The sequence below is a fragment of the Opisthocomus hoazin genome, chromosome 6 (genome assembly GCF_030867145.1).
Source record: "Opisthocomus hoazin isolate bOpiHoa1 chromosome 6, bOpiHoa1.hap1, whole genome shotgun sequence".
Taxonomy (NCBI): Eukaryota; Metazoa; Chordata; class Aves; order Opisthocomiformes; family Opisthocomidae; genus Opisthocomus; species Opisthocomus hoazin.
The window spans coordinates 77,444,484-77,460,013 of record NC_134419.1 but is presented as its reverse complement, the minus strand read 5'-3'; the positions used below and the strand labels follow the sequence as shown (position 1 = coordinate 77,460,013).

Here is a 15,530-nt window from a genome sequence, read left to right as displayed (position 1 = left end):
GCCTAAGGTTGGGGATGCACAACTGAATTTATATTCTGGCAGTAAAACCTGCATTTAGGGACACAAATTTTAACCAATCAGACTAAATAAATCAGCAGGCCCAGGTTTTATCGTCACGGATAACCCTCATTAATCCCGCGAGCTTTTCCTGAAGACAAAGGGCAAAATGAATGGCTTCATTGGAGGCGCCTGAGCAGCATGCTAATGAGGGGAGGTGGAGGGCATGAATTATTCATCCCCTTGCAGCCTGAGCAGGCAGATCCTGGCTTTTCCTGTTACCATTGCAACAAGTGGCGGCTGGCCCAGCCGCGCTCGGGCCGTCGCGCGTCCCCGCGGAGCGCCCATAATGCCTTCTGGAGGGGGAAAAGCTCCGCGCCCCTGCTGCACCCGACGCAGCCGGGTGGATTTGCAGGTTAAGCCTTCTGCAAAATGGACCCGGGAAGCACAGTCTTTCATAACTCAGATGTACTTGACCGTAAACTACGCTCCTTGGAAGGCAGCAGGTGACTTTGGTAAGTTTGTGCAACTTCTGATGTTTTCTGAGTCTGCTGTAAGCTCTTTTCAGTTTACAATAGCTATACTATGCAGTGTTTTACCAGTCTGTCTAAAAACAGCCTGAGTTCTTTCTGCTTTTAAAGTGACTGAAAGAAGCCCCAAAAGGTATGAAATATCTTTATTTTTAACTGTAGAAAATATGTAAACTGTATCTACAGAACTGACACCAAAGTTACGATCAAGCCTTCTTAAATTAACTTGTATTACTTAAATTTCCAAATCCCTGTAGCAGACTACTAAAACAAAATCTATTTATGATCCAAGTCTGATTTCTTGCAAACAGAACTGAGAATAATGCAGTTCAGTATCGAACTGGAGAATCTGAAAGAACATGTGTTGCTTCTCACAAGAAATGCTTGTTCCCTGCTGTGAGTGTAACTTGTGTTGTTGCTCTTTATTCAGCTAAACGCGTTTCTGATTGGGTTGGGAGCAGGAACTGAGACCTGCGTAACATTCTTGCCATGCATGAAGTGTTCTGTTGTGTCATAAAATAGTTGAAAAGCATTGGTAACTTACCCAATTTTTCTAAGGATAGGAAGGAGATATATTTTGTACGTATAGCATATGGCCGTGATGAAGCAAGGTTAGACTTACCACTTCTTTACAAGGTGAAAAGCATCAAAATGTTTTGCTTTATTATTGATTATCAGTATACCTACCTATAACAAGTTTCAACTGTTTGATTTTTGTTGTTTTTCCAGTAGTGATACTATCAGCATTGCCCGAGAACTCTCAGGTAACTCACTACTTGGCACAGTTAAAAAATTGATGTAAATAATCAGCTCCCAAGAGCAGAGGCCATGAATAGGAGTGTGAATATGAAATGAATCATGAATAAGTTCTGATTGTGGATAATGAGCTCTCCTTCTTTTTATTTGTTTGCTTTTAATTACATAGTGCTGATTCTGTTGCTTCTACTTTATTATTTCTTTTGTTTTGATCATAAAAGCATGGGTTTTTTGACATCCAGAACACAGCCAAATTTCGAAGGGATAAAAGTACAGCACAATGATATCTAGTGCTAACAGTAATTAAATGCCCTATGTTTTAGGAAAAAAACAAGAGGTGAAAATAGGGATATGCAAATAAGGGGAGATATGCAAACAATGGATGTAATCCTGCACTCCTTAATCATGGGAGTAATCCTTATTCACCTAAGTAATCCTGTTGGTTTCAGCAGACTCACATCAGCGGCTGCTGCCATGTAAGGCCCCTATTTTTAAAGGAGATAACAGTGTCTGTTTTACCTGCTTTTTCTGTAATGTAATTTTAACAACGTGGGTTTTAGTGATGCTTTTGAATGTATTAGTGATGATATTATATTAGACTTTACCAAATGTCTATTTTGCTTGAAAAGTATAAAAGAGAAAAATGGAATCAGGCATAGGATGTGTCAGCAAGCAGGTACAAACCCCACCTGTTTTATCAGAGAGGTGCTTGCGGTGGAGTAGCACTACTCACCCTGCTGATTGTGTTTGTAGGTTACTTTTTGGCACGTGAGGTGTATAAACTTCCTCCTTTTAGGATAGGATGCAACTTTAGGAAAAAATTCACTATGACACCCCCTGTCTCATAAAGTACATTCGGGTCTCCATAGAAGTGATGTTGATAAATACAGTTCATCTTTCTGGTGTAAATACGTGGGTTTTGTGGTAACGTCCTACGATTGTTTTTATTGCTGTTATGGTTTCTGATCTTGCCAAAATAACACCTGCAGTTCTGTCCTGGGAATAATGCATCTGTATAAATGTCACAGTTGTCTTGCCCTCCTCACAAGCCCAGCTTGGTGCTTCTGAGCTTTCCACTCCAAGACCTTATAGTGCTGCCCTGTAATCCAGGCTGGGGCTTGGGAGCACCTGTGTGCCCTTCCCCAGGCAGTGCCTCTGTTAATGAGGGAAAACCAATTACTTAAAAGCTTTTGGTGCAATGGGGTTGAGGAGTATAAATAGTCATGAACTGCTCCTGGTGCTCTGCAAGCCTTCAACGTGTGTTTGTGCTGGATGCCAAGAGCAGTAGCACGGCTGTGAAGGTTACCCTGTAACCACTGCAGTCGTTGCTGTGTTAAGATGCTGCCTCTGTGGAAATATTCTCTGGTGTTCACCCTGAAGGAGCCAAAATAGAAATGAAGTAAAAATGCAGTGGATTGGCGGTTCCAAACTTTACACAAAGCTTACAGGTAAGTGGAGTTGGTGTTAAGTACCTGTTGGCTTTTTGTTGTTTGCTTCACAAATGAACTGATTATTCTTTACCCAGCTTCAATACATTGCAAAGACTTTGGTGTTTAGTATTTGCAAATGAGGTGTACTGTATGATTAGTATTTGCACAGCGATATCATATAGAAGCGGTGTAAAGCTGAGGCTAAATGGCTGTTCTGGGCAGTAGAGTGCTGGAGGCAATAAAATGACCCGTGCCAAGAGGCTGGAAGGGCAAACTGGCAGCTGCTGCCAGGAGACTGGAGTGACCCTTGGCAGCAGCATTTCTTTTCAATTACTCCATGTAGGGTCCTAGCAGGAGCATTAGGTCTCTCCAGGTAAATATCTTTCTGTCCCCTGCCCACGGGGTCAGTTCCTAATCTTTGGAGAACCCCACAAGCACATTAACTTGAACTTTATAACCACGGTTCTGAGGGTACTTTTTTCCTACATCAGTTCTTCTTTGTTGAATTATTAAAAGGACCAAAAAAATCACATGTACTGGTTTTGTTGAAGGATCTCCTTCTGATGATGAGCAGAGGTCGGTGCCCATTTTAAATTTAACAGACTTTCAGGGATGGCTGTTAATGCAAATTTGTTGAAAAGTCTTTAGAACTTGGCCAGAAAAAGTGTTTTAGAACGGTTCAGCTCATTTTGTATCAAAAATCATGTGTGCGGCAATTTGGAGCAACCTGAGTTCTTTTCCTTTGTGCATACAAACTACGTACAGTGAGAGGTGTTTTCTGTGATCACTGACATGTCGTTCATAGGATCACATAGTGGGTTGGGTTGGGCCATTCAGCTCAACCCCCCTGCCGTGAACAGGGACATCTTCAGCTGGATCAGGTTGCTCAGAGCCTCATCCAACCTGACCTTGAATGTTCCCAGGGATGGGGCATCGACCACCTCTCTGGGCAACCTGTGCCAGGGTTTCACCACCCTCAGCGTAAAAAAAAATTCTTCCTTGTATCTAGTCTGAATCTCCCCTCTTTTAGTTTAAAACAATCACCCCTTCTCCTGTCACAACATGTCCTGCTAAAAACGCATTCTCATGTCTCTCTTGAGTAGAGGATGCCTGTGTCTCCTTGCTTCCCACCCAAGGCAAAGGAAAGGGGAATGTGTAGTCTCCGCTACTTCACAGAATCACAGAATGGTTGGGGTTGGAAGGGACCTCTGTGGGTCACCCAGTCCAACCCCCTGCCCAAGCAGGGTCACCCAGAGCAGGCTGCACAGGACCGCGTCCAGGCGGGTCTGGAATATCTCCAGAGAAGGAGACTCCACAGCCTCCCTGGGCAGCCTGGGCCAGGGCTCCGTCACCCTCAGAGGGAAGAAGTTCTTCCTCATGTTCAGACGGAACTTCCTCTGTTTCAGTTTGTGCCCGTTGCCTCTTGTCCTGTCGCTGGGCACCACTGGAAAGAGTCTGGCCCCATCCTCCTGACACCCACCCTGCAGATATTTAGAGGCATTTCTAAGGTCGCCTCTCAGCCTTCACTTCTCCAGGCTGAACATGCCCAGCTCCCTCAGCCTCTCCTCGTAGGGAAGATGTTCCAGTCCCCTCATCATCCTCCGAGCCCTCTGCTGGACTCTCTCCAGTAGCTCCTCTTTTCCCCAGGTTAGAAACTCTGTGAGAGCAAAGCTGTGGGTGTGCATGCTGCGAGCAGTGGTAAGAGCAGGTTCTTTGTTGTTTGGCAGCATTCCCTCCTTTGTGTAAGCTGTGTTTTGCTGCTTGTTGGGGTTGGTGACACAAAGGCAGTGCATTGTGGCTGTTTGGCCTGACTGTGGGCATTGCTAAGGTTGACGGACTTTGCTGCATCAACATGGAAGCGTGCTGAGTCTTCCTACTTAGGGCTTCCATTTCAAAGCTTGTATAAATGGTAGTTATGCTGAGATGAGATATTTGAAACAATACCAACCTCCAGTTCTAAGCCCAAGTAGTACATGAAATAAAAGGCAAGTTTTAAAGTACAGGTAGAGGAAATTTTCTAGCTGTCATTTTGCAGCTGTCTGGGTGTCTGTGGCAAAGAAAGCAGATAGACTGGAAAAGCCAGAGTGCAGCCCGCGCAGCGTGCAGATTGAGCAAGGTCTGGGAGCGTGGTCCTGGGAAAGCCAAGCCCTGGATGAATGTCAACCACTTAATTCACTGGTCCCCCAGGTCAGAACCACATAGCAAACTTCATCTAACATAGCATGACGTGGTCGCTGGCTGTGGAGCACAGCCTGGAGCAGGAGATGTGTCCCATGGTCCAGCATGTCCTTGTGATGGGACTTGCTGCATTTGTTGTGTGTAGGACCTTGGGGACAGCAGTACCATGTGCATGACTGGGGAACAGTTTCCAGCAGAAGGGAACCAGAAGATACTGTGGATGACTTGGTTTAGTCTTTAACCTTAACAAAAGACTAAACCAATATAACTAGCTTAATTATATGCTTATTAGTAATAGCTGCCTAGTGGCTTGTAAGTGGAAAAGCTGAGCTGGTATGGCTATATATATTAAATACAACAACAGCACAGATAAAACTGCAATGCATATGAACTTCTTAAAGGTTTTTACTTGTTCTCCTTGTGTTCCTTTGCTCTAAACTCCTTCCTGTGTCTGAGAGCAGCCAGGCCTGGAGGAGCAGCGGTTGTTACCCGCTTTGTGGTCCAGCCCAACCCCAAGCTGATATCTCCCCAGGGCATGTTTCAAGTGTTCTTCTCTCATGCAACACTGCTCTTGTTCCATGTGACATTTCTGTCTCTGTATCTCTACAGAGAGGGAGAAATGAGCAGATATCGATCACACTCAAACCCATGCGTGTGGTCCCAGGCCCAAACCTGTCTCAGATTTCCGTCGGTGATGCGCAACATGTGTGAATCATGGTTGTGTGATGGTGTAACACATCGGTCACACTCCCATGGTTTGTAAAATTCGTGCGTGAAAGACTCCTCCTCAAGTTTTGAATTGCATAGTTCTTTGGGAAAGTATTTCTTCCTCCCAGTGGGGTAATCAGTTCAGGACTTCACTGAGCTCCTGAGCAGGGGTGATTTTTGTGTGCACCCAGTGGTGACACCTAGCGATGTCCAAGGAAGATTTGATTTCTTGAGCAGAAGACCAGACAGGGAGCAAGTGGAGAGAGCCCCAGACTCTTTTCTGATTGAACTGCAGATGATTAAATCATTCTGAGCTACAGAAAAGGAAGTTCTGCACCTGAATGTCAGCCTTAATATATTTAAATGACAGCTACTGAACTGTCACCTAATGGTTGACAGTAATTACGAACAGGCAGAAAGCAACTCTTTTTATAACCTGCATTTGAAGAAGTAGAGGCTGTAATATACTGAGGGTCCATGCCACAGCCTTGTCACGTAGCCACAGCTGAGCAATGAAACATCTTCTCCAGCCCTGAATTTGGTATAGGAGCTGAGTAAAAGACATTGATGGAAAAGGTTTTGTTTCACAGCCTTCAAGAACTGACTTTATAGTACATGTTGCTGTATTGTGCTGCGAGTGCAATTAGCTGGAAGAGTGTGTTCATTTTCATTCATTAGTTGACAGTGGTGTCTTTCAAAATGAGCTCTAGCATGATGAGCAGTAAATGATGGTATGCTTTCAAAGGTTAAACCGTTTAATTTTTTTGGTGTAATTTGCTTATGTTCAGAGAAGCTACGTTAGGAATATTATTAGACACTGGAGTCTCTCTCTAACCGTTACGGTAATGAGCAACTGTTGGAAACTGTTGGATATTTCCATGGTTTGAGGCATCGGTGGCTCCAGAGAGATATATGTTATCTTTCAACCAAGTCTTTAATTGTTTCCTGAGTTGACAAAAGAGTTAATCTATTACTGGCAAGATACTCACTTCAGTTGTGGGTGAATCTCAAAAAACCTTTTCAGTTGCTGTCAAAATCAAGTGATCTGTGTGAATTACTCTGAATAATACTGTGGTGTTTTTCTGTAGCAATCACTTTGTCATTTTTACTGGTTTAGCATTTCCTGACAACACAGAATCAAAGAATCACAGAATAGTAGGGGTTGGAAGGGACCTCTGTGGGTCACCCAGTCCAACCCTCCTGCTGAAGCAGGGTCACCCAGAGCAGGCCGCACAGGACCGCGTCCAGGCGGGTCTTGAATATCTCCAGAGAAGGAGACTCCACAACCTCCCTGGGCAGCCTGTTCCAGTGCTCCGTCACCCTCAGAGGGAAGAAGTTCTTCCTCATGTTCAGCTGGAACTTTCTGTGCCTCAGTTTGTGCCCATTGCCCCTTGTCCTGTCACTGGGCACCACTGAAAAGAGCTTGGCCCCATCCTCCTGACACCCACCCTGCAGATATTTGTAAGCATTTATAAGGTCCCCTCTCAGCCTTCTCTTCTTCAGGCTGAACAAGCCCAGTTCCCTCAACCTCTCCTCGTAGGGGAGATGTTCCAGTCCCCTCATCATCCTCGTAGCCCTCCGCTGGACTCTCTCCAGTAGCTCCTCATCTTTCTTGAACTGGGGAGCCCAGAACTGGACACAGTACTCTAGATGAGGCCTCACTAGGGCAGTGTAGAGGGGAAGGAGAACCTCCCTCGTCCTGCTGGCCACACTCTTCTTGATGCACCCCAGGATCCCATTGGCTTTCTTGGCGGCCAGGGCACACTGCTGGCTCATGGTTAACCTGTCGTCCACCAGGACACCCAGGTCCCTCTCAGCAGAGCTGCTTTCCAGCAGGTCCACCCCAAGCCTGTACTGGTGCATGAGGTTGTTCCTCCCCAGGTGCAGGACCCTGCATTTGGCTTTGTTGAACCTCATCAGGTTCCTCTCTGCCCAGCTTTCCAGCCTATCCAGGTCACGCTGAATGGCAGCACAGCCTTCTGGTTTCTGAGAGCTTTGCTCTCGCTGTGGAATTGCAGTTGGGACCCCCACCTGTGGCTCTGTCTGACACCTGACAGTGCAGCAGGAGAAACTGGGAAAATTTGGTGTGAGCGACAGTTGGGCATATGACGATGACCGCTGTCTAATTAGAACATGCGTGATCTTTCCTCCACTCCCTACAAGGTATACACAGCCTCTTGCTGAGTGTTGCATCCTGACTTGTTGATGGTGTGTTACCATTAACAACTAGGGTTCTGTGTAGGGATGGATCACAAACAACTGAAAACATGTCTGCTGCCTTGATATAAACCTTTCCTGATGATTAAAGGCCGTCAGTGCAGGCTTTATAAGGGACAGAGGGTGCAGTGGTGCAGAACAAACATACAATAAGCAGTGACAAAATTAGCTATTGCCAGTTATTTTGGCTGTCTTTTGGAAGATGAAGAATTGAGTCAAGAGAATATAGATACAATTTCCCTTGAATCTGTACTATGGCCCACGTTAAACATATGGAAAAAAAGAAATGTTTATAACAGCGGGTGACTGAGCAGAAGGAAACACTAGCTGCAGTCCTGGTGGGTGGTGTGGAGCACCTATGGGACTGTGTTTCAAACCTATCCATTTGAATTTCATTGATTGTGTTTATTTTTATCGTTCTATCGATCTAGATTTCTACTGCCTCTTAGAGCTGCGTACATGTGAAATAAACATGGGAGGTTGAGTACACAATGACTGGGCGGGTTGGGGAGATGACTTGCGTGGATTGGCTTGGCAGTCCCCACAGGCAAGCGCGGGCAGAGCAGAGCCCATGGCCACCCACAGATAGGTACTTTCCGCACCTTTTCTGCGCCCACTGCCACTTCTGAAACCGCTGTGCCCTCTGTGGACAGCGAGATGGAGCCCGCTCTCCTCTCTGTGTCACCAGCGCAGGGCTGGTACAGCTGTCCTCACATACAGCATTTTGGCCACGTAGATTAAACGAATACACTCACAGCTGTCAGACGGTTGTACGTGTAAATCAGTCCTACCCATAGCTCTTGTGCGTACCAAAGGCTATGTTGGAAATGTATTTAGTTTTTTTTTTTTTTCTTTTTCATTAGTATCAGGCTTTAACAGGCAAAGTTCCCTTACAAAGTCTTACAGAAGGAGGGTACTTCTCTCCTGTGTAGGCAGTTCTTCTTAGCAGATCACTTTTCAGGCTAAAACATGCTGAAAGCAAGGTTTAATCAACAACTATGAGGCTGGCTCTCGCTTTGCTCAATTTTCCTTCAACCTTCTTTTTGCTCATGCGACTGAGGGAATGAAAATGAGACACCCGTTAAACTGGAGGCGGGTGCTCACTTTCTTTAATGATATCATGCGGTATTGCAAAATGAGAAAAGCTGTCTGTGGTGAGGTTCCGTGCTAACCCGCAGATAACGGCACAGAATTTCTCAGTGTGGTTTTAAAAAAAGGAATTGAAGCAATGTGATTTCATTCTCACTTCTTACATCTGGAATTGGATGTGGATAATACAATGCGCATTGTCACGCTGAGTATGATGTACCATGGAGCGCATTGTGGATGTATCTCTCGTACGATCCTTTCTGTATAGAGTGAAATAGTTGGATGGAGATACAGAACTTGATGGGAGAAAAGAAAAAGACGCATACCAGAATGGACACAGTAAATTGTTAACTGCTGCTCCAGTAGATTTAGGAAGGTTGCTATGGTTTCTTTTATAAAAGTCTTCCAGCCACAGAAATGACTCTTGCAAACAATGCCGTATGTAGGTGTAATGAAACCTATCACACGCGCGTCACCAGCTGCTGTCTACATGGCCAAGCACACCAGCGAGCGCTCCGCGCAGGGCGGGTGCTGAGCATCGCCCGTTCAGCCGCGCCGTGTCCTGTCCTTAAAATTCAGTCGTTGTGATGCAAAGTGAGACTTGCCCGGTGGTGACAGCCTTTGCCTGGTGAAAAGGTGAGCGCATAGCACAGTGTAGCCAAATCACCCAAACTGTTGTTTTCCTCTTGTGTCCTCCTCTTCTTGTTGTCTCACATTTCGGAATTTCTCACTGCTGAAATTTTTAGGGCAAATACTGCTTGCTTCAGGTTTTTTTTTCTTTCTTTCTTTGCCTGCATATTGCCTTGAACAACAGCTCATGACCTAGTTCTGTCTTTTAATTGCTACTGCAATATGAATTTTAATTCCAGCTAGAGTCCAGATGCATTGAGGATAGGCAGCGCGTGTCAGGGGCAGTGCCATTTATCTTACAGGCCAGAGTTTCCCAGCCCTTTGAATTCAGGGAGTGCTTAACCTTTTTGAAAAAAATCTTAAGCTACCATCATGTATTTCACTGTTATCTGGTGTTGGGAAATAGAGGTAATACCTGTTAATCTAAATGCTATTATGTCTTTTCTTTTACAGCTTAGTTTGTTTTACTATTCTTTTAGTCTTTGACTAAAATATTAATGGAGATGAAAGTGAGCCTTGTGCTTGCATCCTCCAGTGCCCAAGTGAACCCAGCCGTAGGTACTGACAATTCCTAGGAGACCATTTCTGCATATAGATACTTAATATTTTTTGCTTCTTTTCGTGACCATTTTTGGTGTCTTATGAACACTGGTGGCAGAAGATGAATGGGTCATCAAGAACTGTAGGTATTATGTACCTGGTGGAGATCATAACTTGATGAACAAGGGATTCGATTTAGCATGCTCCAAAAGAGTACACTTATTGGAACAATGTAAACTTTGTTCACTGAAAATATCTTTATTTACTTCTCTGCACTTTAGAAAAAACACTGGCTACATTTACTGCATTCTGAGCATTTCCTCTATCAGTTGACCTTTAGCTGTTGTGCTTAGCTAAGATTTCCCTCTTTTTCTCCATTGAATTGGGTAGTGAAGGTAAGTTATCAATATGCCTTCTACTGACTGCTCCAGAAAGGGCTTAATTTCAATCATTCTATGACTTCAGCTTGTGAAAGACACTGGAATCCTTTGGGAGAACATAAAAAAAAAAAGTATAAAAACATAAGCTGTTTTAGGTTAGATTATATCTTGAAAGGCTGGGATACACTAGTGTTCAATCAGCATAGAAGTTTAATTCTTCATATTAAGGAAACTGCAAAAGGGAGAACAAAATAGCAGTTTCTGATGTACACATAAGCATGCCCTACCCAAAACACATGTGCAAGGCACATGTGAGCAGAGGGGTTTTCCTTTGTATTATATCAGTTGATGTAGAAAGGATGATGTGTTAAAGGGGAGTCAGTAATACTCTGGAGAGCCAGAGAAGGAGCAGAAAGCTGAGGACAGAGCCTTGTCCAAGTACTGGAGATGTGGCTGGGAGCAGAAACTCAGGGAAGGACAGCACATGGCCATGTTTAGGTTGAGGGCTGGTAAAAAAGCTGGTGAAAGCTGGACCTAGGAGCAGGGCGGCTGCCTGGGCTGTGGCTCCACGGGCAACTCCATAGGTGGTCGCGGCTTTGCATCATCTTTGGGAAGGTGCATGGAGAAGGATCCTTGCCTTTGTCATGACAGCATCCTCTTTCCCAAAGACCACTTGCCAGACCCTGGAGCTTGCTAGTCACTCTGCCAAGCTAAGATTTAAGAGCTTGAATTGTTTTCATGGTGATATATTACAGACAGAATATATAATGCAACTTTTTCTCACAGTATATATAAAGTTACTGCCTTATATTATTACTAATATTTGATGTATAACAACTATATTTAATTAGCTAACTAAAATGCATTTCTCACCAAGGATATGGTGAGAAGGAGGGAAAATCACCTTCTTCGAGAAATACCTCATAGCAGGATGACTGAAAAAAGCAGATTGTACAGCATGCGAAACATAAATTTAATACGCTAAACCCCAAGAGCCCCCAAAAAATGTGGAGCCTTGTAGCTGAGATTTCAGAATACAAACCATCAATTTAGCTGTCAAATAAATCTCTTTACAAGGAAACTGTCATGATATCACCTACAAACCTTTTAGAACAGCAAATTAATCTAAAGGATGGGAGTAAGATAGCAGAAAAATGATTCGGTGGGCAAAGAGTAAGTACTTTTTTGTTTGGGGTGAAAGACTTTCTGTTCCTTACTCGGGTGCTGAAGCCCTGCCTCAAGTGCAAAATTCAGTCATGGCCCAGGGAGTCATTCCTAATGCAACCACCTCATAACATCTCCTTGATAACCACATTCACAGTGGCAACATGAGATCATTAAGTAAGGTTTGATCTCCTCTTTGCATCCTACGTGGAGGCAGGAGACTAAATTTGTTGAACAGCAATCTGCATTGGTCTCCCGACTCATCTTTGTGTGGTTGATGGCAATTTCAACGCCGCCACGCTGCCCAAAGCCAAAACCTCCCTCGGCAGCGCAGAGAGCATTTCTCCAGCAGCTGAGCTATTAGAAATCGCTTTCATGCACGTCTCTCCTGCGGGACATGTGGGCTGACTTGGTTATTGTACGTGGGAGGAGGATGCGAGAGCGCAAGCCAAACGCTACTGCAGGTCCCTTTTCTCTTGCAGGTGGAAAGATAAAAGGGCTTGTAAATGGGTCTCTCAGCCCTCTTCTATAAAACCAGGGGGTCTCTTCTTGCTCAGGGCTCATCAGGGGGCTGTGAGAAGGGCCCCCTCTTGCACAGCCTCTGCTGCTTTCACCCCACGAGGCTGGCACAGGGTGCAAGGGCTGCTTCAGCGCCGGACCACAGCCCTGGCTGGGGCAAGTCTGTGACTCCAAAACCATGTCGTTACCTGCAAAGCTCTTCCTGAACAAATGGGGCTGCACAGGGAGTGCTTGCGGGAAGTGTCCGAGGAAAGAGAGCTGAATGTGGGGTTCATAGGCTTGTGCAGAGTTACAGAGCTGTTTCAGTGGCTGCTTCCAGGAGGTTGTCCAGCTCGGGGAGCAAAAGGGTCAGAAGGAGACAGCGGGCAGAAACCCGAGAGTAGCTCAGCAGGAAGGAAACTTGTGCTACCATCTGCCTTTTGCAGGCTGGTAAATGAAGGTTTGTCCCAGGTCTGTGAGAAGCAGCTAAGGAAAAAGTGAGCAAGGAGCATTATCTTATCTGCCAGGAGTGCCTTTCCAGCCCTTCCAGCTGATGGATGATCACGGCAGGTTACTGTGGGATGACTTAGTCTTAATCATCTATGCTCATTTACTGCCTGGGTCTTCAGTGAGCTGCTCTGCCTCTTACTCACACCCAAATTCTGCTTTATTAGTTTTAATGTTGTTTCTCTTCCCCTTTGTGCTCCTCAGGTAGCAACCGCATTTGAGCTTGTTTTCGGAAACCAGCAATAATATTTCCTGAGACGATTCATTTCTTTAATTTGTTGTTATTCTGGTGTCTGACACTTCCCGCTCTTGCAGAGCTCTCCCTGGACTCGAAAGTCTCTCTGCAGTACATGTATCTTGAACACGGTTTATTTTAATCAGGGCTCCCAGAATTTGGCAATACTTCAGGCCAATTTCTACAGTAAATCTGAACGTGTTCAGCAAAAAAATGTGGAGCCAATGATGAGACACCGTTGACAACAATTTCACACCCACAGATCCTTGCTTGACTCGAACATTCCTGGAGCCCATCTTTCCTACCACCGTTCCAAGCAGGAATCTCGCAGTTGCTAGGGGATGGAATTTTTTATGCACTTATATATGAAATATTTTTAGCATGAAGTGGAGAATTACCCACAGAGTTTTCTGGCTAATGTTTGCTGTATTGAATTGGAAGGACCAAAATGCAGTGAGAAGCAAATCTCTAGAGTTCCAGAGGCCAGGTTTGATACAGGTACTATCCAGGCATTCAAAATACTACTTGAATCCGTGTCTGCTGAATTTAGCTGGAGCTCTGACAATTACAGGCTGTCACAGGAGACTTCCACTTCTACTCCTGACTCAATTACTGAGTCTCATGCTTCTCATAATATTACTGTTGCTGTAAATAAAGTCAAATTCATTCTCCTTTTTCTTTACTATTCTAAGGAAAAAGGAAGTGGCTGACTTCTACTACCAAGCATCGAATTAAGCCCAAGCCTCAGAGGAACTCTTGGCTGATTTTGAATTAAATTTTTTTTCAGCAAATTTGTGGTTCTTGATGACAGAGTTTAAATTAAACAAAGCCTCCCATGTTCATTGCCCATTCCTAAGTTCTTGCTACAAGAGCGCCTAGTACCTGAAGGCTAAAGCTAACAGATACACCTAAACAACTTAAGTACTCTTGAAATTCTACAGATGAGAATCAGAAGCAGACACGATACTTTAGCATACCTCTAGGTTATGTTTAGTGCTACTGTGCTTTCCATAATGCATTCTGTTCCTTATGCAGCCTAATACTTGTTTTCCTTTTTGCCTATTACTGCATGCTGAAAAGATGTTTACATTAAGCTGTTCATGACTCTTGGTCTTTTTCCTAAATGATTAGTTGATTGCAGCTCAATAATGTTTGAGTAGTTCAAATTATTTCTTGCACTTCATGTTTGTAGTGATCTGAGTCTGTCTATGTACAACTCCTGAACTGTGTCCAATTCTGGGACTCATTAGATGTGCATATGTCAGGCCGGCTCCACTTCCAGTATAAGTGTTTTCCTTCTTTTGCTTCTCTTCTTTTCCAACTGGAGTTGCACAGAGTGATTGCAAGAAAGGGCATCAGCAGAGGATCGTCCCTGGAAGTGCTCTCCTGTTGAAATGAAATTCTTCTAAAACTAGGGATTCCCAAACTTTGAAGTGCACATCGTAGTGCTACTACAGTGTTGGATGGGTTGCTCCCAAATGCCTTTGTAGAAGTACTTAACGAAGCTGCATAAGTTTAATGCCTCTGTACAGGAGTACCCCTCAAAAGAGCTTCTACAGGTATGTCAGCCAGAAAACGAAGATCAAAGAAAGAGTAGTCTCCCCACCCCCACCCTCCCTGATGAGCAAGACTGGCAAACTGGTGACAACAGACGAGCAGAAGGCTGAGGTGCTCAAGGTACTCAACAACTCTTTTGCCTCAGTCTCCACTGCCAACCTCTCTTCCCACACCTCTCGAGTGGAGGGACTGCAAGACGGGGACTGGGGGAGCAAAAGTCCCTCCCACTCTAAGAGAAGATCAGGTTCGTGACCACCTGAGGGACCTGAACATATATAAGTCTACAGGACTTGATGAGATGCATTCCAGAGTCCTGAGCGAACTGGCACATGTCGTTGCCAAGCCAGTCTCCATGGTACTTGAAAAGTCCTGGCAGTCAGGTGAAGTCCTGGTGACCGGAAAAAGGGAAACATTGCACCCATTTTTAAAAAGGGTTGAAAAGAAGACTCCAGGAGCTACCGACCTGTTGGCCTCACCTCAGTGCTTGGGAAGATCATGGAACAGATCCTCCTAGAAGCTATGCTAAGGCTCATGGAGGACAGGGAGGTGATTCAAGACAGCGAGCGTGGCTTCACCAAGGACAAATCCTGCCTGGCCCACCTAGTGGCTTTCTATGATGGAGTGACTACATCAGTGAACAAGGGAAGAGCCATGGATGTTGTCTATCTGGACTTCTGCGAGGCCTTTGGCATGGTCCGCCACAACATCCTTCTCTCTAAATTGGAGAGATACAGATTTGATGGGTGGACTGTTTGGTGGATGAGGAATCAGTTGGATGGTCACATCCAGACGGTAGTGGTCAACGGCTCAATATGTCCAGATGGAAATCGATGACAAGTGGTGTCCCTCAGGGGTCTGTATTGGGACCAGTGTTAATATCTTCATCAACGACCTAGACAGTGGGATCGAGCACTGAGTGGTGCGGTCAACATGCCTGAGGGACGGGATACCATCCAGAGGGACCTGGACTAGCTGGAGAAGTAGGCTGGTGTGAACTTCATGAGGTTCAACCAGGCCAAGTGCAAGGTCCTGCACCTGGGTTGGGGCAGCCCCTGTTATCAATACAGGCTGAGGGATGAAGGGATGGAGAGCATCCCCGTGGAGAAGGACTTGG

The 15,530-nt window shown here is 45.0% G+C and overlaps 1 protein-coding gene across 2 annotated transcripts in view; it reads left to right on the top strand.

The window, feature by feature from the left end:
- The first annotated feature begins 275 nt into the window (after nt 1–275).
- C6H10orf90 (chromosome 6 C10orf90 homolog) overlaps nt 276–15,530 on the top strand; it is a 74,556-nt gene continuing 59,301 nt past the window's right edge. Inside the window, exon 1 of one of the 2 annotated variants that reach the window (XM_009934593.2) lies at nt 276–512. In XM_009934593.2, the coding sequence (XP_009932895.2) occupies nt 347–512 (166 nt within the window). In that variant the 5' untranslated portion in view covers nt 276–346. The remainder of the gene's footprint in view (nt 513–15,530) is intronic. The other variant, XM_075423916.1, reaches the window with a different exon arrangement.